The following is a 22054-nucleotide window of genomic DNA, read 5'->3' as shown; positions in this document are numbered from 1 at the left end:
GCGCCTACTATTTTTCATTCGCGAGACATAAATTGATAGGCACTCAGGTTCTCACCCGCCCCCTGGGACAAAACACAACCGATTTATGCACAGATAATGCCTACTATTTAGTTCCGGAAAAGCGCGCTCACGAGCAATTACGTGCAGGGAAATTCGCTGACAAGAAATTTATTTGTTGAAGCTCAATAAAAATGTTAACAAGGCTTGAATTCCACATTTTCCTCCTTAGAAATAAGTTTATTTACTTGTGACAAGTAAGGAATTTAGATAATTTATCTATTGGTCACGTGCCTTAGCATGCGCCCTCCCACTTGTGTTGTTCGGTTGTTACGCGTCAGTAATGATTGACAGCTTCTTACTCATCGGTGACTTTGCTTACTCTCATAAATTTTGTCTAATGTTGAAGTGGAAATAAGTCGTGCCACTAATATATTTGGTTAAATCGCAAGTTTTATCATTCTTTGAGTCGAAAGGAAGTGCCAAAGATATCGTTGTTTGAATCTATGCCGTGAAATCGCTGGAAATAGCCGATACTTTGTTAAAGCGTTCAGACTAGAATGCCGAACAACTGTGGCAAAGCTTTTGTATTTCGTGAAATGTAACGCAGTGCAAGTCCGCTAACGGTTTCTGTATAATCATTCTACTGTAGTGACTCCAGACTTTGAGGCGATGGGAGCTCTCACCTTTGGCTCTCTTCTTCGAGTTTCATTATCATGACAAGTGAAAGGCTCACGGAATTGTCTTATACAGCAAATTATGGTTAAAGAAACCGTCGGGAAACCGAAAGTCAGAATTCGAACGCTACTATGGACGTTTGTGTGTTGTTGTCTAGTAATCAACTCTGCTTCAGCTCAACAATACGTATTTCAAGTTCAAGAAGAATTAGCACCTGGAGCTCCTGTTGGGACCATTAATACTTCAACAGGAGTAACATATTCATTTGAAGGAAATCCATCGCGGTTTACGCTTAATTCTCAAACTGGTGCCATAAGTACAGCATCTCGGATCGATCGAGAGACATTGAGCAAAAATCCGATTACTTTGCAAGTTCGTTCGTCGTCCTCGGTAACACTTATCGACGTGCTTGTACATGTTGGCGATATCAATGACAATTCGCCAGAGTTTTCTGCTTCAGTTTATCCGGTTAATTTTTGGGAAAATGTTGCGGTTGGAACCAAGTCTTCGTTAGTATCAGCGACTGACAAGGACGCTGGACAAAATGCCATCATAGACTACGCCATTGTGTCCGGCAACGAAGCTGGGAAATTCAAACTCGGTAGGAATTATACCGAATGCAATGACTCCCTGTTGTGTATAATCACACAAGGAAAACTTGATCGTGAGGATGTAGCTTTTTACGAGTTGAACATCTCTGCAAGCGATCGAGGAAGACCTTCGCTGCATGCTTATTGTTTGTTGAATATTACAATTTTGGATTTAAATGACAACAAACCTGTGTTTACAAGTAACTTGTACAATGCTACCTTGGATGAAAACACTCCAGCTGGCGTAGAGATTTTATCTGTGACTGCAACAGACTTGGATCAGGGCTTAAATGGTGAAATAATGTATTATTTCGTGAACGATGTAGACAATCTGAACAATGATGCAAGCATGTTTAAATTAAACGCCACCTCTGGAGTCATTAGGACACTCCGCCATCTCGACTACGAACTTAAAAAGTCATATATCTTCGAAGTTTTCGCCAGAGACAAACCTGAAGAGGGACAGGCGAATGTAAACAAAACAACAGTACATATCTTTATACAGGATGTCAACGAAAACGAACCAACAATACAAATATATTATGTGAATGCTCAAGTTTCTGAGGCGTCTAAAAGTGGCACAGAAATTGCAACTGTCTTTGTGCAAGATCTTGATAATCCTCACCCTTCAAATGACCAATTTGAGGTGTCTCTTTCAAACACAAATGGTAGTTTTGCTTTGAGCTTTGTCTTTTCTGCAGCCCGCATAGGCTCCGTGTACAAACTACAGACCAAGGGTTCTTTAGATCGTGAAATGTTTGCAACTTACAATATCACAGTGACTGCGAAAGACAAAGGAAAACCTGTTCTTTCTGCATCTGCTCATGTGCTGGTGTCTGTTGTTGATGTGAATGATGGAGTACCAACATTTCCCAAGTTGAATTACCAAGCATCAATTAGTGAAATTGCACAGAATGGAAGTACAGTTTACTCCGTTCAAGCCTCAGATTCTGATGGAGGCTCTAATGGTCAGATTTCTTACTCGATTCTAAGCGGTAATTCTTTGAATTGGTTTCAAATCGACTCACTCTCAGGTCTTATCAGCACTGCTGCGCCTCTGGATAGAGAAGTTTCCAAGCAGATTTCCTTGACTGTGCTTGCCAAGGACAGTGGATCACCACCTCTTAATAGCAGCACAGTGGTAACTGTAACAATTAAGGATGTGAATGATAACAAGCCAACTTTTTCTAGGAGTGCTTACTTTGAAAAACTAGCTGAGAATTTAAGGCCAGGAACTGTTATTATGACATTGAATGCAACAGATGATGACAGTGGTAATAATGGGAATGTGACATACAAAATTGATTCTGCTTCTCAACAAGTACTGAATACCTTCAGCCTTAATCCTCTCACTGGTGTTCTTACTACCAAAGTTAGACTTGATCGGGAGATGAAAAGCTCCTATACTATTCCGGTGAAAGCTTCTGATCATGGAAATCCTCCACTGTCATCATCAACTTTAATACATTTGAATGTTGATGATGATAATGATAATCATCCAGTATTTTATCCTGTTACTTATGTGGAAACTGTGTTGTCTAATGCACAGTCCACAGTTATCACTCAGGTGATGGCAACAGATGCTGATGATGGAACAAATGCACAGATTATCTATGCCATTGCAGCTGGGGATAATGGTAATTTCTCCATAAATAGCTCCACAGGGGAGATTATATCATCACCACCTCTCACCAAAGGTTTTTACAAGCTGAACATCACTGCTCAAGACTTGGGCGGTCTTTATGCAAAAACTTCAGCCACTGTTGAGATCACTGTGCAGGTACAATCTGATGACCCTCTTAAATTTGAGCACAGCATCTACAATTTTTCAGTGCATGAGAATGTCCCTTCTGGGACGTATGTTGGAAAAGTTATTGCTACGACAAAAAACAACAACAACAGCAGCATTCAGTATGAAATCATTTCTGGTGATCCACAACACCATTTCACTGTGGATGGTTCTGGTGGAGTTATTATGGTCAATGGACTTTTGGACAGAGAAAAGAAAGCAAACTATGTCTTAAGTGTGATTGCAAAAGCCTATCTCTTGTCAGCAACCACATCTGTGGAGATAGACATTCTGGACAGAAACGACAACCAGCCAGTATTCAAATCTCCTAGTGCTCAAGTGACCATTGATGCTAACTGGTCAGTGAACAAACAAATTTATGTGGCATCTGCTACTGATGAAGATGCTGGTCTGAATGGATTGGTTCGTTATCAGTTGACTACTGATGGTAATGGAATCTTCAAGGTTAATGCAACATCAGGGGTGATCTCCCTGTCTAAGAAGATAACCAACATTGATGATTCTGATTATGTTGTGCAAGGGTTTGCATCTGATGCAGGAGCTCCTCCACTTCGCTCTCCCTTCATGTTAACTGTGAAGATTATCACTTATCATCCCCCACAATTTTTGTTGTCATCCCTTGTGACAGATATCCCCAGGGATTTGCCTGTGGGAAAACATTTTCTTCCTGTTATTGCGGTTGATCCAGATCCTGGTGTCAATGGAGCATTAACTTATGCAATTGATTCAACAGGCAATGAAGAAAAACTGTTTGGAATTTCTTCTCATGGTGCACTCTTCGTAAATAAGGAGCTCAGCAGAGCAAATGGCACATCTACCATCTCTGTTTCTGCAACTGACATGGGAACTCCACCTCTCAAAGCTTCCATTACAGTGACTATCAATGTGAAGAGCTCAATACAGTATCAAGCCATATTTGTTAATAACACTTTTGAATTTTTTATTCTTGAAAACAAACTTCCCGGAACTACTGTTGGCCACCTACTTCTTCACGAAGATGGTTCTTTGAAAACCAATAAAATAACTTTTTCTCTTGTTGAGGCTCATGATGATTTTGTGGTGGACTCCGATACAGGACGAATCTTCACAAGAGGAATGTTTGATCGTGAAGAGCTAGTTGCTCAAAGTGGAAGGAATGTGTTGACTTTCCTGGTAAAGGCAGAATACAGTGACACATCACTCAAGCAAGATTCTGCAGTAGTGGTTGTGACTGTTAAGGACCAGAATGATAGTCCTCCAGAGTTTCGCCGTTCAGTGGCTTATATCACAGTCCAAGAGTTTTCTGGATTAGGAGTTGTTTACAGAGTGATAGCTTCTGACCCTGACGAAGGAGATAATGCTAAGTTTAATTTCTCTATTGTGGATGAACCCAAATCCGAAGTGTTTTGGATCGACCCACCTAGTGGGAATCTATTCCTGAACAGCTCACTTGACAGAGAAAACATAGATCATTACAGTCTAACTGTGCAGGCCACAGATATTGCAGATGCCTCCTTGTTCTCTCAAAAGCATCTTGAAGTTATTGTTGGTGATGCTAATGACAACAAGCCCAACTTCACGGAGGAGTTTGCCACAGTGAATGTTTCTGAGAGTTTGCCCGTATCTTCTCAAATAGCCGTTGTTCAGGCAACTGATAGAGATATAGGGGTCAACTCTGAGATTGCCTACGCCATTGCTTCTGGGAATTTAGAGGCTGTCTTTGATATCAACCACTTGACAGGGGAGTTGTTTCTTACTAAGTCTCTGAACTTTGAAAGAACCAGGAGTTACACCCTGAACATTACGGCAGTTGATCGTGGGAATCCACCCCAGTCTGCAATGTCAAAAATTTCAGTGAATGTCCTTGATGACAATGAAGCTCCTGTGTTTGTTGATAAAATAATACTATCAAGTTCAAGAAAATGTCCAATGCTGGGGAGCAGATTGGACCGTGCTCAGCAACTGATGAGGACAGTGGGGAACGTGGCCGCATAACATTCAGCATTGATAGCCAAACACCTACGGAAGACATGGCATTTGAGATAGACCCGTACACCTTTGTGATTACCACAAACGAGAACTTGACCGTGAACACACCAGCTTCTACAAACTTGTAATCAGGGCAATAGATAATGCAAATGCTCCGATGCAGCTTTCTGCAACGAAAGAGGTCACTGTTGTTGTAGAGGATGTGAATGACAATATCCAGGTTTGTGACTGCACCAGCTGTTGTAGTGAAGGGTGATGAAGCTCCCAATGATGTTGATAGCAAACTCTGTCAGCCTATGATAAGGATTCTGGAACAAATGGTTTGGTGACCTACAAAATCACGCCAGATGTCGACAATATTTTCCAAGTGAATATCACCACAGGAAAGTTATCCATGAGATCTAGGTTACCTTCAAAGAATGTGTTCCACTTTACAGTAACAGCAACAGATGGTGGATCACACATCTCGTAGCACAGATGCTGTAGTAAACAGTGTTCAAGGAAGGAGGACCAAACAGTAACCTTGCCTTCAGCCAGGCAGTCTATAGCACCTCTGTGTTAGAAAATGCCAGCAACGGGACATCTGTGACTAAAGTCAAAGCAGTTGCTCCTGGATCACAGATCAAGTACTACATCGCCTCTGACTCCAGCAATGGTTCATTTCTCTTAAATCCTGACAATGGCGAAATCACAACTGCCTTCGAGCTTGATCGTGAGGGTTTTTCTACCTCGCTCTTTTCGCTGACTGTATTTGCAGTTGATTTGACGGGACAAAACCCTAAGACTGGAAATGTCACAGTTGACATTTATCTGAATGATACTAATGACAACAGCCCCGTATTTGTGTCCAATGTTTACAGATCAAGTGTAAAGGCATACACGTCACCGGGTGTCAGTGTTACTACTGTCTTTGCTCTCGACGAAGATGTTGGCTCAAATGCGAAGGTTACGTATTCCATCGTTAGTGGTAATGATGGTAATGTATTTCAGATAAATGGCTTAACTGGTGTTCTAACCGCCGTTAGACTACTTAACCAGAGTTCCAAAGCTGTGTACAGGTTAACTGTGAATGCAACAGATGGTGGATCACCTAACGGTTCTCAAGCTGCAGTGTTGTAGTGACAGTGCTTCCTGCTAACAACTATACGCCACAATTTTCCCGTCATTTCTATTCATTTAATGTTCAGGAGGAGACAAGCGGTCGGCATAATCTTTGGGACAAGTCAGCGCCTCAGACCGTGACAGTGGATCAAAATGGGAGAATCATATACAGCCTAACAGGTAACCACAAGGATGTGTTTTCAGTGGAGCCAATCAGTGGCAATTTAAAGGTTGCAAAATGGCTTGACAGAGAGGAAGTTGAAATCTATATCCTGAATATTTCAGCCAGTGATCAAGGTGACCCATCTTGTTTGCTTACACTGAAGTTTATGTGAATATCCTTGGACAAAAATGACAATGCTCCACAATTTAATCCAAGTTCATATTCTGTGAGTGTCTCAGAAGTTACGGAATCCACTGCAATATTTTGACTGTTACAGCTACTGATAAAGATTTTGGCTCCAATGCACTTCTTACATACACAATTCTGTCAGAGATGATGACCCGCACCTTTTCTATTCATCCCAATGGCACTATCTACAACCTTAAAGAATTCGACCGTGAAAAGAAAGGAGCTCTTACTTTCTCACCATCCTGGCCAGAGACAAAGCAGTTCCAATTTCGGCACAACTTTCCAGCACAGCTACCGTGACGGTGGATATTGGTGATATCAACGACAACATCCCTTACTTTATATCCAGTAATATCAGTCATGTGTCTGAGCATGCTTCAACGGGTGATGTTGTCACAACTGTTCTCGTAGTCGATCTGGACGCTGGAAGTAATAGCGAGGTTAGCTTCAGTCTCGCCAATAATGGTCTGGTTCCCTTTACTATAGGTTCGAGTGATGGTGTGCTGCGAGTCGCTGGAATGTTGGATCGCGAATTCAAGAGAATACGTAATAAAATTGGTTGCAACTGACATGGGTGTTCCAGCAAAGCGCGCAGAATTTGAGATGACTGTGATAGTTGATGACTACAATGATCATGCACCGGTCTTTAAGCCTAGTCCACCTGAAGGGCATTGTTTATGAGAACATTTCAATAGGAAGTGAAGTTGCCCGCTTTTCAGCCACAGATGACGACGAAGGAAGCAATGCAGAAGTGACGTTCAGTGGTCGTGGCAGGACGTGGAGATGGAAGCTTTGAGATAAATCCCAGAAATGGGATCCTCCGCCCCATTCGGTCCCTAGACAGAGAGACCACACCCAATTACACAGTTGTCGTGCGAGCATCTGATCGAGGAGTGCCGTCCATGTTTGCAGACCGAGATTTGGCGATTTTCTTGCGCGACGTCAATGACAACACGCCCACCTTCTCTGAACCTTCTTACACGAGACATGTTACTGAAAACCAGCTACAAAGCAATGTAATCATTTTAAGGGCAGTGGACGATGACGAAGGCAGAGACGGCAGTGTAACTTACAGTATCGTCCAAGGTAACGAACGTGGTGTCTTTACTGTCAACAGCAACACTGGCCAAATAGGACTCAGGGTCTCTTTGGATAGAGAGGAGCAGGAAGAGTATAAACTGAGAGTCCAGGCTAAAGATGGAGGGTCTCCTTCCCGGGTAGGAGAGACTGAACTCATCGTAAAGTAGATGACGAAAATGACAATTCTCCCGTGTTTAGTCCCGACAAACTGAGAGCTTCAGTAAAAGAAAATGCTCCCGCAGGTACAAGTGTGTTCCAAGTGACTGCAACGGATGCTGATACGGGTATCAACGGAAAAATTATGTACTCTCTGTCCAAGAGTTTTGAGTGGTTTGAGATTGACCGTGATACTGGGGAAATAACAACCAAACCCACCGCTCGCCTCAATCGCGAACTTAACCCAGAGTTTGAGCTCGAAGTGCTCGCCACTGATGGAGGGATTGCAAGTCGAGAAGGGAAAGCGTGGTTACATCTTACCGTTGAAGATGAGAACGACAATGATCCAATATTTGATTCCAATCTGTACACAGCTACAGTAGCACCAGGAGCCCCTCCAGGTACTTTTATCATGATGGTGTCTGCTACGGATCAAGATATAGGCCCTAACGCGGAAACAGAGTACACGATAACGAGTGGTTTTTCTCAGGTCTTCAATCTCGCACCCAAGACAGGTATTGTCTCAGTGGCTCAAAACGTTCCCCAAAGTCCTTCTTCATATACCTTTGGTATAAAAGCTACTAATGTCAACGCTCCCCAACGCTCTGCGTCTACTAAAGTCCAAATTGATGTGGCGACAGGAACAATACCAGTATTTCAACACCTGGACCAGACGATAACAGTCTCTGAGCATGCACCAGTGGGCACTGAATTGGTAACTGTAAATGCCACCGGTCACATCATGTATTTTATCGCCGCAGGGAACATTGGAGATGCTTTTGAAGTTGGCAAACTTGGTGGAGACGTAACCATCAAGTCACCTTTGGATTACGAGGAACGGACAAACTACACTTTGATCGTCGGTGCAAAGGCATCTGGCAGCCAACCACTTTCAGGGTTTGTGAAAATTCACGTTAATGTCGCAGACGAAAATGACAACTTCCCCGTGTTCAGTAAGAACATTTATCGAGCGGACATTCGCGAGGAACTTCCAATAAATACAACAGTGCTGTGGGTATCGGCCTCTGATGCAGATTCCTTGGCTTTTGCCAAGGTGGAATATAAATTGGTCCCGGGTAACATGCAGGCTAGTTCAGCTTTTAAAATTTCAGCCAAGAACGGGCGTGTCTCCACTAAAATCCAACTCGATCGTGAAAATATCTCTTCATACACTTTTATGGTTCGCGCTGAAGACGTGGCAAACAAATCCTTGGCAAGCGAAGCCGCTGTGATAATTAACGTACAAGATATTAATGACAACATCCCTGTTTTTGAAGATCCTCTGACTGCATCTGTTTACGAGAATACCACTGTAGGAAGCTTGGTGGCATTGCTTAAGGCTCACGATGCCGACACCACTCAGGTCAGCACTCGTTTGCAGTTTAGATTCACTGCCGGTGGAAATCCAGGCAATACTTTTGGTCTTGATACATACAGCGGTAGATTGACTCTGGGCAAGAATTTAGATCGGGAGAAACAATCCCACTACACTCTACAAGTCAGAGTGAGTGACTCACAACACATAACCATGTCCAACTTCACTGTGACTGTTTTAGATGTAAATGACAACCCTCCAAGATTCATCTCAGATCCTGTGACTCACCAAATCCCCGAAAAGTTTGCAGTTGGAGCACCGGCTTTGAATGTGAGTGCAACTGATGACGACTTAGGCACCAACGCTGAGATTTTGTACTCGATTCGTCCGTCACCTGCAAGCGATGCATTCACAATTGACCGCCAGACGGGTGTTCTTCGCCTTTACAGAGAACTAATATACCACAAGCCAAGTGCTTCTGGAAATAATAACTTCTATAATTTGACAGTAAAATCATGGAATCCGTATGCGCCATTCCACGAGAAAACAGTTAATGTTGTGATTGAGGTGACCGATATCAATGACCATGCTCCGGTGTTCGAGTCTTCATCGTATGTGTTATTCGCCGTTGTTCGTTTCAACGGCCGGCGAGACGGTTGGTCAGGTGCAAGCGGTCGATAATCGGGATGACGGTGCCAATGCGCGTGTACGTTACGAGGCAGTCAGTGGAAACGGTACATCATTATTCAACATAGATGCAGATAGTGGGAATGTTACCGTGGGTGGAACGTTAAATGTCCTAGGTTTATACCACGTAAGGGTCAGAGCTCAAGACTTAGGAAAGCCAGTTCAGGAAAGTTTTACCAACGTCTACGTGGAAGTTGTCGAAGTCAATGCCTTCGCTCCAAAATTTTCACCTGGCCAGACTGTTCTTTCCATATCGGAAACAAAGGCTGTTGGGGATGAAGTTGTCAAAGTTGAAGCCAAAGACCAGGATACCGGAACGAATGGTCAAGTATCCTATCACATCGACAGCAGTAATCCGCCGGGATTCTTTGGAATTGGTCGTAAGAACGGGTCAATCTATGTGATAAAGACGCTGGATTATGAAGTTCACAAAACATTTTTACTTTCGGTTGTGGCTTCTGACGGAGGGAAAATTGCCCGCACAGACAAGCACACTGTTCAAATAACAATCTTAGACGCAAATGATAACCGACCAGTCTTCACACCTGAGGAATACCACGGATATACACCCGAGAATACAGCTCCTGGGAAGCTGATAATTACTGTTACGGCACGAGATCCTGATACTGGTGACAGCGGACAGGTTGAGTACAGCATCTCCAACACCGCATTACTGGGCTCGTTTGAAATAAATTCAGGAAGCGGGGAAATAAAGAGCAAGGTTATCTTCGACTATGAAGTGCAACGGCTGTACGAGTTGACCATCATGGCCAAAGATCGGGGTACACCATCATTAATCTCACAACCAATGGCCAAAGTTTTCATTCACGTCACTAGTGTTAATGAATTCACACCCAAGTTTAACAAGTCATTGTTTACGGCTTCTGTGGCCGAGAACGCACCGGTTGGGCAGTCTGTGACACAGATATACGCCACTGACCTGGACAAAGGACCCGATGGTGAAATTGTGTTTCTACTGGTCGGTGAAAGTAAAGACCAGGGATTCAAGCTCGACAGATCAACCGGGGTTTTAAGTGTCTCAGGAGGCTTGGACAATGAGAAAGCTGGTGTCGTCACTCTTCGTATTCTCGTCAAGAACGCGTTACAAACGAGTGTGACACCTAATACCAGCGATCTGTCAACTGTAATCGTAACTGTCACGGACGCTAATGATGCTCCCCGGTTTCTGCAAATTGTATATAACGCCCGAGTGACGGAAGAACAAACTGCCGGTCAACTTGTTACCAGTGTCACTGCTGTAGACGATGATATAACCAAGCAGCCGACAGGGATAACATATGGAATTGTGGCTGGTAATACTGGAAATGCTTTTGAAATCGATAAAACCACTGGTGCGATAACAACAGCAAGGAAGTTAGACAGAGAAACTATTGCTCACTACCGTTTGACTGTAAGTGCTACAGACCAAGGGCGGCCGCCCATGTCAGGCAACGCTACTGTCAATGTCAAGGTTGATGACATCAACGATAATGCGCCACGCTTATTTTCAAACTGCACGGGTATGATCAAGGAAAACCAACCCGCTGGTACCACAGTGGTGACACTGCAGGCTCACGATCGAGATATTGCTCCAAATCGAGGACCATACGCTTTTGCTATCAATGGTGCTGACTATGGAAAGTTCCAAGTGAGCAGTAGTAGTGGTGAGATCACAACCACAGCTGAGCTGGACCGCGAAAAGATTTCTTCCTTCAATTTGTCGATCAGGATCACGGACAGTGGTATTCCGAGGCTCCAGGCTGTGTCACAATGTCAGATGCTTGTCCAGGATGTGAATGACAATCCACCCCAGGCAACCTCACGTGTTGTGCATGTGAATAGCTTTAACAGCTTTGCATCGGGGCTAGTAGCTAACGTCCCACCTAATGACCCGGATGTTGACGACAAACTGACCTGCAAGATCATCCGGGATAGCGAAGGATTGTTTAGATTTACTCCGGGAAGCTGTACACTGGGTACAAACAAGAGATACGACGGAAGTGCTGAACTGGACATAATGGTGAACGGATCTGATGGAAGATCTGCTGTTGAATACAATGTTAAAGTGCGTTTTGTCGCCTACAACTCGTTAACCATCAACAACAGTGTAACGGTGCGAGTGATGAATTCATCTCCAGAAACTTTCCTTGCACAATCCTATCAGAAGTTCATAGATGCCATCAACCGCATTCTTCCAGCCGGCCATGTCTCTCAGCTATTCAGTGTGAAGTCAATTGCAGGCGATTTTGTCGATTTGTCGATTGCTGTGAAAAAAGCACATGGCGGTCTGTACATGGTACGAGAGACTCTCTCAGACCTGCTAAGCCAAAACAAACCTGATATAGAGAGAAATGGTAAAGTACAAATCCAACAGGTCGACTACACTCCCTGCACTGCTCACAGTCCATGCCAAAATGGCGGCGAGTGCACAAGTTACATTCAAACTCGAGGAACAACGAGCACATTGACCTCAGTGCCTGTGGTGTTCTTGTCTGTGGATTATGACTGGCGCTTTACCTGCGTGTGCAAACCGGGTTACAAAGGAGAGAGGTGTGAGATCAGCGTGAAAGGCTGCAGCTCCAAACCATGCAAGAATGGAGCTACCTGCTTGGATAGGGACCACTCATTCAAATGTTTGTGTCCAGCTGGATTTAATGGACCCACTTGCGCCAGTGACATCAATGAGTGTGCCAATAAGCCGTGCAAGAACAACGGACACTGCGAAAATCTGGCTGGAAGTTACCAGTGCCATTGTAAGCCTGGTTACTTGGGAAAGAACTGTTCGTCTGGGTACGATTTCTGTCGAGTGTCCTCGCCTTCAAGTTGGTCCCCGCCTAAGTGCACTTGCGCCTCTGGGAAGGCTTGTCGGTGCCCCTGTATTGGCTTTCAATCTGTGTCGTATTTAAAACTGCCAACCCTTAGTAGCCAACAGCAAGGAAAGTTTAATAACATCACTATTGAGTTTTCTACCTCCAAGAGCGAAGGGCTGTTACTCTACAACTCGGACGGAAAGAACAGCTTGGATTCCGATTTCATCGCCATACAGATCCTCCGTGGTAAGATACAGATGTCGTTTAATCTCGGGTATTCCAGGAGCGCAGTTGCGGTGGAAGCTGGTCAGTCTGTGGACGACGGACAATGGCACACAGTTACAATTATAAGAAACAGGAAGGTATGTGCCGGTTGCTTGAGTGCTCAAAATATACTTTCTCCTCACTATACCAGTACATTGAACCGAAGACATGTGCTGAGAATAACCCAAATAATCAACTAAGACCCCAAGACGTATGGCTGATGAGATGACAAAGTCTCAGCACTAATTTATTGTCAATATGTGGCGATCAGTCAAGAGAATTATGTTTTAGTGTTGGACCTGCGAACTACCACAGTTTGCCTTTTTCATTTCCAACATTGTGTGCGAAACGAATTTCACCATTCAGAGAAAAATCTATACGCAGATCACCTGATGGTGTCAGTACGATAATTATAAAAGAACTCTTTTTAAGAAGCGCGAGAAATTCGTGATTCTACAGGAGACAAAGAAACACTCCTCGCGCATTCATTCTTCTTGTGTGTTTGCGTTGTAGTTAACATGTTTAAACCGACATTTGTTTAAACCCATCTAGGAAGGTGAAGTCACTGTTGATTCGTCCCGCACAGTGTCCGTGGTTTCCGATGGACAACTAGAGTAAGTATTTCTAAAGGAAAAATTTCTCAGAAAGAGGTTGTACGAGCATGCGGTGCTTATTGAAGATTTAAGTTAATCTCTGACAATATATTTGGCCACAAGCTTAGCGAATGCTCGTCATAAACGCAATGGCCTGTCGGCCAGCGGTATGGACTCCGAGTCGAGAGTTCAAGGTTAGAGATCTGGCTTGGTCATGGTGTTTTGTTATTTGGGAAAACAGTTAACTATTACAGTGCCTCCCTCCGCGCAGGAGTGTGACTGGGTACCAGCAAAATTTTAGAGCAGCCTGACAAAATACAGGGGGAGGGGTGGGGGTAACCTGCGGTGGAGTGGCATCCAGGGGGAGCATTAATATTCGTAGTTGCTCCTTGTTACAGAAACCAGGATAAACTGCGGTTGGAAGGTCATTTGGCTTAATTGCAGACATTTTTATCGGATTTTAACTGGTGATCTTTTTGCCTCGAAGGAAACTAGACTTGAACAACTCGCCGTTGTTTCTTGGTGGTATAAAAGACTTCGATCAGTCCCTGGATCACCCGGGCAAACACATTCAGACTGATGATTTTCTTGGCTGTATGCGGAATGTGTTCATCAACGGCAAGAAACTGGAGCCAAGTGCTGCCACGGAGTCCGGTGGCATCATTGACAGCTGTCCGCGGTTAGACCAGTGTGCTGCAAACCCATGCGAGAATGGGGGGACGTGTGTTGATTATTGGTTTGAGTACGTGTGTGAATGTCCGAAAGGATTTAGTGGAAGGAACTGCGAAAAAGGTTGGTGTGATTGTTCTGGAAAAGAATCTCTTATTACGCAAGTAACGAAAACACAAAAAAATGTGAATTTTTGAGTGGTTAGTATTTTCTTAGTTTTCGTCTCCTACGTTACCATTTTCAGTGCCTCTCTAGGGCTAAGCCTCATTGTATGGTAGGGGCTTTCCTTACATTTATTGGAAACCCAGTTCATCCTGGCGATTATTTGTGAACTACAATCCGACACAATTGTGGAAATATTTTCGCAAGGCAGTGAGAGAAAGGAAAAGTTATTGTTAGTTCATTGTTTATCGATTTCAATTGTTCGTTTTTCTTCTTTATTACAGTGGTACAACCAGTGAAATTTAGCTCGGATAGCTTCCTAGTGCTGCAGTTTAAGGACAGTTACCGTCGCGAGCAGCAGCGAAAAGAAAAAGAAGGAATCTCCTCTCGGAGAAGAAGAACAGTGTCCTCCAACCAGAAACAGTTTTCATTCAGATTCCGCACTCGGAACATGAACAGCCTTCTCCTTCTCGCCAGTGATTCAACCACGACTGTGTCCTCTGGCTACACTGTGTTGGAGGTAAGCTAATTTTCTATCGGCAATGACTTTGATTGCACATTTTTTTATTTTTCCCCATTGAATGAGAACTTTCTAACAAGGTACCTAACTCCAATTAGCATAAAAGCCGCCTACACCTATGTCATACACTGTTATGCGCTTGTTGCCGTTTAAATTTCTTCGTCCGTAGTTCGCAATGAAGTTCTTTCGTACCTCTGTAGAGTTACTAATCAGTTTTTTAACTAATAATAAGTTTCCTTTTTAAAGAGCTCGTTTGAAATCACTTTTCCGGTATCCTCCCATGCTGGCAATTGACTGCGTTCCCACTGTTTCGCATAGCTTCTGGTTGTGTTTTTACATGAAGGGCAGCAGTTTGAAGATCGTGAGTTATAGGTTTGCGAGTTCTTCCACGGTACTACGTTTTTTTTTTATAAATGGCGGCGTCCCTGCAGTAATTTTTTTTAGCAAAGTATAGCATTGCTTTGTTTACTTCTTGCTTGAAAACACTCAGCCCTTATTTACGCCGATATTTTTTGTTACTTTCTTGAAGATTAAATCTGGAAATCTCAAGTACAGCTTCGGAAATGGGGGTAACATCGCAAGCTTTGAAGTCAAATCTTCCACTGTTTCTGATGGCGAATGGCATAATGTTACTGTCCTTCATATTGATAAGAGCGTGACGGTCACGCTAGACGGTAATATCCATCCAAAGTCATTCGAAAGTTCAGCACACGATTTTCTTGGTAAGAACATAAGGATCTGGTTCCTTGGTGGTTACGATTCGTCTATGTCGGGCTTGAACTTGGCAAATTTCTCCGGTTGCATGGAAGACCTAAACATCGACGGTTTACACGTGTCGTTCTCGGGACCCAACAAGTTCGCTGCAATTTCTTCTCAAGGCGGTTCAGTTGGCGAGGGGTGCGATGGCGGCGGTTTCTGCTCCTCTGTCATCTGCACAGACCCCAGTAAACCTTACTGCTTCGAAGAATGGGAACTAGCAACCTGTATCAGCGACAAGCAGTGTAAACCGAATCCGTGCAGGGGGAATGGGACCTGCCAGCCGCAGAAGGACGGTAACTACACTTGTATGTGCAACGGAGAGATCGGAGCTTGCACTGCAACCCCAGGTGAAAGAGGCGAAGATGGTGATGACAAGTCGCTAAGCACTGGAGTTATCGCAGCTATAGCTTTTTTTGCAGTGTTGGTAATACTTATCATTGTAGCAGTGATTTTAGCTCGTCGGTATCGACGGCGACAAAAGGCTAACGACAAGACGGTAGCAGAGGGTTTTGACGCGGCTGTCACCGGGGCTGAAGTGGCTGCAGATGTGCAGGATGCTTCCCAGAGAACATCTCCCTCGCACAGCAGCGATGACAGCGGTGTAGTCATTCGTAATCCGAGTCAGAAGTCGTTGACCGATTTGCGACCGGCTACCCTTCAGAATGGCAAGGACATTGTGATACACAACGTCGGAGCCCCTGAGGATTATCAGATCAAACTTACGAGATCCCAGGAGAAAATCGACCCAGGATTTTCTGAATCCGACGGGGAATTTATCATGCGCAATGACGTGGCCTTGAAGGAGGTGCCTGCTGATCTAGGAGATATCTCAAGGCTGTCACGAACCCCTAATCATCGAAGTACGCCATTGGAAAAGGAGCACTTACGGTCGGCACCGACAAATATTCGATCAAGGAATCGCGAGCGGAAAATTCCGAACCCTCACTTTAGGCATGGCACGGACAAGCGGCAACCGCTATCCAGAAGTATCCTGGATCCGAGATTGCGCGTGCCAACCACACAGCCAACGAAATCTTCGAGACGCTTTCGGAAAGGTTCGCTGGGTTCTTCGAGCAGCGACGAACCTGCGGACCTCTCCGATGCCGGTCACAGGTCGGACGATAACAACTCTGAAAGACTTGAACACTACGATATTGAAGTAGCGAGCCTCGGCTACAGTGAAGTGTCTTACCAATATGATCCTAATACTTTCAAAGACCATTCGTTGAACCGCCAAGAGCCACGGGGATTATCAGCAGTAGAGATCGAGAGACTTCGAAAGCAAGCACCATCGGGAAGCTTACTTGATGCAGTGTCCTCAGTTAGTGACGAAGACGCCCCGACAATCGATAAGTTGTCGAGCGTTCTCGAAGTTCCCGACACTTCAAGTGAGAGTTCCGATGATACTTTTACGTGTAGCGAGTTTGAATACGACAACGATGAACCTAGCCGAGATGAGAATGAACGAGGTAGTATGATATTCTCTAAGCTGGTCAATGGAGATGCGAAGGAGAACGAGAGTACTCCGAGGAGAAAGCCGAACGAGGGACGAGCGTCAAACCGAGGATCGTTAAGTACTTTAAATCTGAGTGATGATGAAATTTTACCAAACGCTTTAAATAATAAACCAACGAATGGCAAGAAAGACTTATTCAACTGGGACGATGTGTTGAACTGGGGATTGAGGTATCACAATCTTCGAGGAGTGTATAAAGACATTGCACAACTGAAAGATTCTACGAATGTTGCAAAGAACAAGGACGAAGAGTACGTTTGATAGAGAGAGAGAAGACGTTATTTTTTAGGGAACATTTTATTTATTTATTGAAATAAGGCTTGAAATTATCAAGCCAAGTGTGAGTGGAAGGTGTATATAGCAGTAGCGTGTTTTTAGTTGATTGTTTGAGAGAAAGAGGTTTGACTCAGAAAGACATGTTACATGCAGAAGATGCTTTTAGACGAGTTCAGAGTTTTTTTTAATAACTTTATTGAGTTTTCTGTGAAGACGAAATAAGGACAGTATTTATCTATTGAAAACTTCAATAACGATTTTCAAGGGTTTTAAAGCTCTTTTCCCATACGTTTTCATTATTACGTTATATCTCTCTCGTGTTACTAATTCTCAACGTTTTCATTGGTCATAGTCCTTTAGTATCTGTAATTGTTCTTTATTTTTGTTTTTTTTAATCGACGGAGGACATTAACCTGGGGACCAACCTGGGTTCGTTTTTATACGATCTTAATCTGGTATTATTAAAATGACTTCCACTCGCAAAATACAACAACAAAGTTATATTAGTAGAAAATGAGCGCCACCGTTAACGAATGCTGATTAAAGTATGTTTTGTATGGAATGTGTTTAACGAGCCTTGATTATTCTCATTGATATTATTTTCGAGGCTTTGACGAGAACTAGTCGCGTAGTGCTTTTCTTGTTTTTTTTTTATGATGAAATTATGAACAAATTTTTGGTGCACAAAACCTTTGTCTTTTTGTAAGCCCATTTCGGTTACCCTCCTGGACAGGGGCCGTGTTTTTGCGTTTTTCAGACGAGACAGGGCCAGTGAGAGGTGTGTGCGGGAAGCGAGACACCCGGCTCGCACTCGCTTCCACTTGCCTGAAAAAAAAAAAAAAAAAAAAGAAAAAAAAAAAAAACGCAAAAAAATGGCACATGTTCTGCAAGCTACACTCAACGGGATACCCCTTTTAAGATTATTACCCCTTTTAAGATTATTACCCCTTTTAAAATTATTACCCCTTTTAAGATTATTCCTTTTGTTCATCCCTAAATTATTCATCCACTGGCGTACAAATATTTCAATGCACTGCTTCCTTTTACTTTTCCTCATTGTAACCCAAGAGCATGTGGTGGCTCTGCTTTAATCCTCATTAATTTTTATCTATTTTATTATGTCTTTATGGATGATGCACTTTTTCGATACAACAACTTCATGAATAGAAGATTGCTCCTCTGACAGGTACATCTGATAGTCCTCCATTCGTTGGCTTGGTTTTGTTCACCAATTTTCGCTATTTTTTAAGCCCACATTTAGACTGATGAAATATCTCAATTCTGATAATCCTGTCTTTTCTGTAGAACTGAAAAATAAATTGGAAGTTGTTAACCTTCTACACCTCAACTTCAGTATCTAAAGTCTCCATACTCCTCTCTTAAATTTTCTTTAATTGCCAAGGATAATTCATGTTGCAATCCAAGCTTCTTAGGTTGCAGATCATTTCCTTTATTCTCATGATCAAAATTAACAATTCAGCAGTGTCACTGTAAGGAGAAAGTAGACGCTGGTTACTCTTAGGATTTGAAGGGTTAATTCACTCCCCCGATCTATGGAGTTGTGTCTGCAAATGACTGGTTGCCTACTTGTAAAAATGAGCTCTCAAAAGAGGTGGTGGATGCTCGATGGCTCTGGTCTCAGAAATCTAGATTGCCTGCAAAAAGATTTCCACTCTATTAAAAAAAACTTTTATTCTGCAAAAACACTTTAATCCCACAAACAGACTTTCATAAGAGAGTGGTAAACCAAGTCAACCTACTAACCTATGACATAATCATTTGTTTTCAGTACTGTTCTGTTGCATGAGTTTCATGAAAATGAAGACAGCAGAACCAAAAAATAAAAATTTGCCTCTTGTAGCTCATCTACTGATGACTCCTACTTAAACTCTAAAGGCAACAGCACAACCTTCCAACATCTTACCACTGCAGTAATTGTCTTTTTTTCATATGTCATCTCACCTTACAGCAAATACATGAGGAAAGCAATTGTCTAGTGAAAACTTTTCTTTGATTTTGTAGACTTCTTCAATCACTGCCTGGTGTCTTGGCTTGGGAAGCTTGTCCATTTTTGTCAAAATCACCTAAACAACGATGTTACAAGAGCTATGAAAATTTAAAAATTAAAAATATGACACATATAAAACAAAATACCATTTCCCACAACTGTAAATATCATTGGCCATACCCTTATTCTTTAAATGTTTGGCTGTCAATCAAAATAATCTTTGATCCATTGTTGAATCTATTACATAAACAGCAGTGAGCTAACTTACTTGAAAAGGACCACCAAACTCTCCCATCATTTCAAATGCTATGAGATCACTTTTTTTCACTCCAACTTTCCCATCAATCAGAAGACAAACACTTCTTAACCTGAAAATAAAATTGCAAGTTACCAGAGGGCTGGATTTATTTCACCTATATCTTAAAGTTTAACCCTTTAACTCCCAAGATCTGATTGTTAATTCTCCCCTCTAGCTGCTACACATTTCCCAATAAATTAGTTATTACAATATGGTGTTGGATCAACATAACTTTCATCTGATAGGTTTGAATATTCTCATTACCTGTGTGCTTGATAATCTATGGATATTATAGGGAGAAGTAAAATGTCAATCACTTATGGAACTTAAAGGGGTAAGTTGTTCTGTGTATCTATGCATTGACTGCAAAATCATTCAGGAAGCCAGAAGATCAAATCCCTACAAGAAAACCTGTTTTTCCTGTCAGTAACAGATGTTTAAAATCATTGTTATACTCAAAATTAAACTTTTTTCCTGTTCTATCTCTGCACAGGACAATTTTAACCTGGACATTTACACAATTAGAAAGCAATGACCAAGCTCAACAGAGAATCCACCTTAAAAGATAGACTAATATCTAGCTACGCAGATAGACTAATAGCTATCTGCACAGGACAATTTTAACCTGGACATTTACACAATTAGAGAGCAACGACCAAGCTCAACAGAGAGTCCACCTTAGAAGATAGACTAATATCAAACTTTGAAATTGGAAACAAATCATTGTTTGAATTATCTCAACCCTTTACACCCTAACATCAGTATGCATATTCTCCATACTGTTCTCTATACATTTCCTAAGGTGTTGTCGAGGAGGATTTGTTTAACAATCAAGAGCTTCTTTAGTTGGTGATCATTTTCTTTATTCTCATGATCTTAAATGGATGATTCAGTAGTACTATTGTAGGGAGAAACTGGATGCTGGTCACTCTGAGGGTTTAAATGGTTAATAAAATCTGAATGTTCCTCTTTCACCCACTTGTGATGAGTTGTTAAGCACACATTGCTCTTACAAAGTTTACACAGGTCAAGAGCAGTAAACCCCAAGAACCATTGATTCTCAACAGTTGATATTACATGCCAATTATCTCATTTAACTTACTCTTTTCCAGCTCGTTCTCTCAGGTAAGTCTCTGCAACTTTGACAAAGTGTTCAGTTCCTCGCTTGCTTCCCAGACCCTCCACATATCCATAGCCAGGAAGATCCACTAGGTACATTTTTGAATTGATGTTGAAAAAGTTAACAAGTCTTGTGTGTCCCTGAAAATAGAGGGATTTAAAGTTTAAAACAGAAGTAATAGCAAAAAAAAGATGTCCTCAAAGTGTAACAGCCACTTGAAATTAGTTGGCTCAAAACAATGAACAGCTGTTCAAATAATTTGTTTTGAGTCTGTATTTTTCCTCTAGATATAGTTGGAAGATCTATGAATGACAGGAATGAGGTAAAAACACAAGCAGAACAATGGGTTCCTTGTCCCATTCTGCATTGATGACTTATTGAAGCACACTATGGCATCGATTCTCCTTCCAGATTGGTAGGGAAACAGAAGCGGAGGTAGGCATTGCACAAGAAGCCACCAAGGCCTACAGTATTTAGACCTCTTTAATTAGCAGCTAGCAATACCTACTAAAGGTAGGGTGTGGAATTGTTCCCTTACTTTTGTAGACGCTGAATCAATACTCATGCTAACACCCTCAGAAAACAGACAGTGAATATATAAGTAGGTTTAAAAAGACATACTGGCTTCTTTGATGTCTTCACAAACTTTTTCCTGTTCAAGATTGCATTTATGAGAGATGATTTACCAACACTTGTTCTTCCAATAAAAGCAACCTGTTGGCACATGAAATAAAACAAGAGTTATTTATATACTAGTTGTAAAATAAGTTAGATTATTTAAATAAAATGGTTCCACTATTTCCTGCTAAGATTTGGAATGGACTGGCAATCATCAATTTCATCTTCTTCCCCTGCACCCCCCCCCCCCCCTTCCAACCCTAGCCACAAAGAAAAGACTCAATTCCCCGCTTTCCAAGATTACAGACTAAGGGATTTACTTATAATTTTTTCTTTAATAAACAGCTGTTGCAAGGTGTTAGTTGCAATATGATTGATTTGTGGCCTAAATAAATAAGAAGATCTGATCGAGTGTACATGGAACGTTACGCGGGACATCACCTCAGGTAATTTAAGTTTTGGAGCGTCTTCCAATTTGATGGCCGACCCATGGAAAGAGGCTTTGGGTCCGATCAGTTCAAATTCATTGTCTGCTCTATCTAAAGCTCTTCTGGTTGGATTGAAGCTCGTGTTGTATCCTTGAATACCAGATGCAACATGCTGGCAGTAAGATCTCCATATTAAAAAGCTAAAGAATTTCTTATGGCAAGTCGAGGACTGCATAAACTCTCTTGCTCCAGGCATACATGTGGGAAGCAAGTAGTTGA

General features: G+C 42.4%; 2 protein-coding genes across 2 annotated transcripts; one reads left to right on the top strand and one right to left on the bottom strand.

Moving 5' to 3' along the window:
- The first annotated feature begins 407 nt into the window (after positions 1 to 407).
- On the top strand, positions 408 to 17865 carry LOC131776483 (protocadherin Fat 4). Its single transcript, XM_066161705.1, is given in 14 exon segments — positions 408 to 5005; positions 5537 to 6135; positions 6138 to 6549; positions 6552 to 6715; positions 6718 to 7034; positions 7036 to 7143; positions 7145 to 7259; positions 7261 to 7732; positions 7735 to 9680; positions 9682 to 12906; positions 13361 to 13422; positions 13889 to 14193; positions 14517 to 14752; positions 15282 to 17865. Coding segments are annotated over 14 exon segments (14217 nt in total). The 5' UTR covers positions 408 to 756; the 3' UTR covers positions 17289 to 17865.
- Positions 17860 to 22050, bottom strand: LOC131776552 (probable GTP-binding protein EngB). Its single transcript, XM_059092755.2, has 6 exons — positions 21789 to 22050; positions 21351 to 21443; positions 20712 to 20869; positions 19580 to 19679; positions 19266 to 19387; positions 17860 to 18610 (listed from the first exon to the last, which is right to left on the bottom strand). Exons 1-6 carry the CDS (start codon positions 22029 to 22031, stop codon positions 18529 to 18531), a joined length of 798 nt encoding a protein of 265 aa, XP_058948738.1. The 5' UTR covers positions 22032 to 22050; the 3' UTR covers positions 17860 to 18528.
- Between the last annotated feature and the right edge of the window lie 4 nt (positions 22051 to 22054).

The sequence above is a fragment of the Pocillopora verrucosa genome, chromosome 14 (assembly GCF_036669915.1).
Source record: "Pocillopora verrucosa isolate sample1 chromosome 14, ASM3666991v2, whole genome shotgun sequence".
Taxonomy (NCBI): Eukaryota; Metazoa; Cnidaria; class Anthozoa; order Scleractinia; family Pocilloporidae; genus Pocillopora; species Pocillopora verrucosa.
This window is presented reverse-complemented; position numbering and strand designations above follow the sequence as displayed.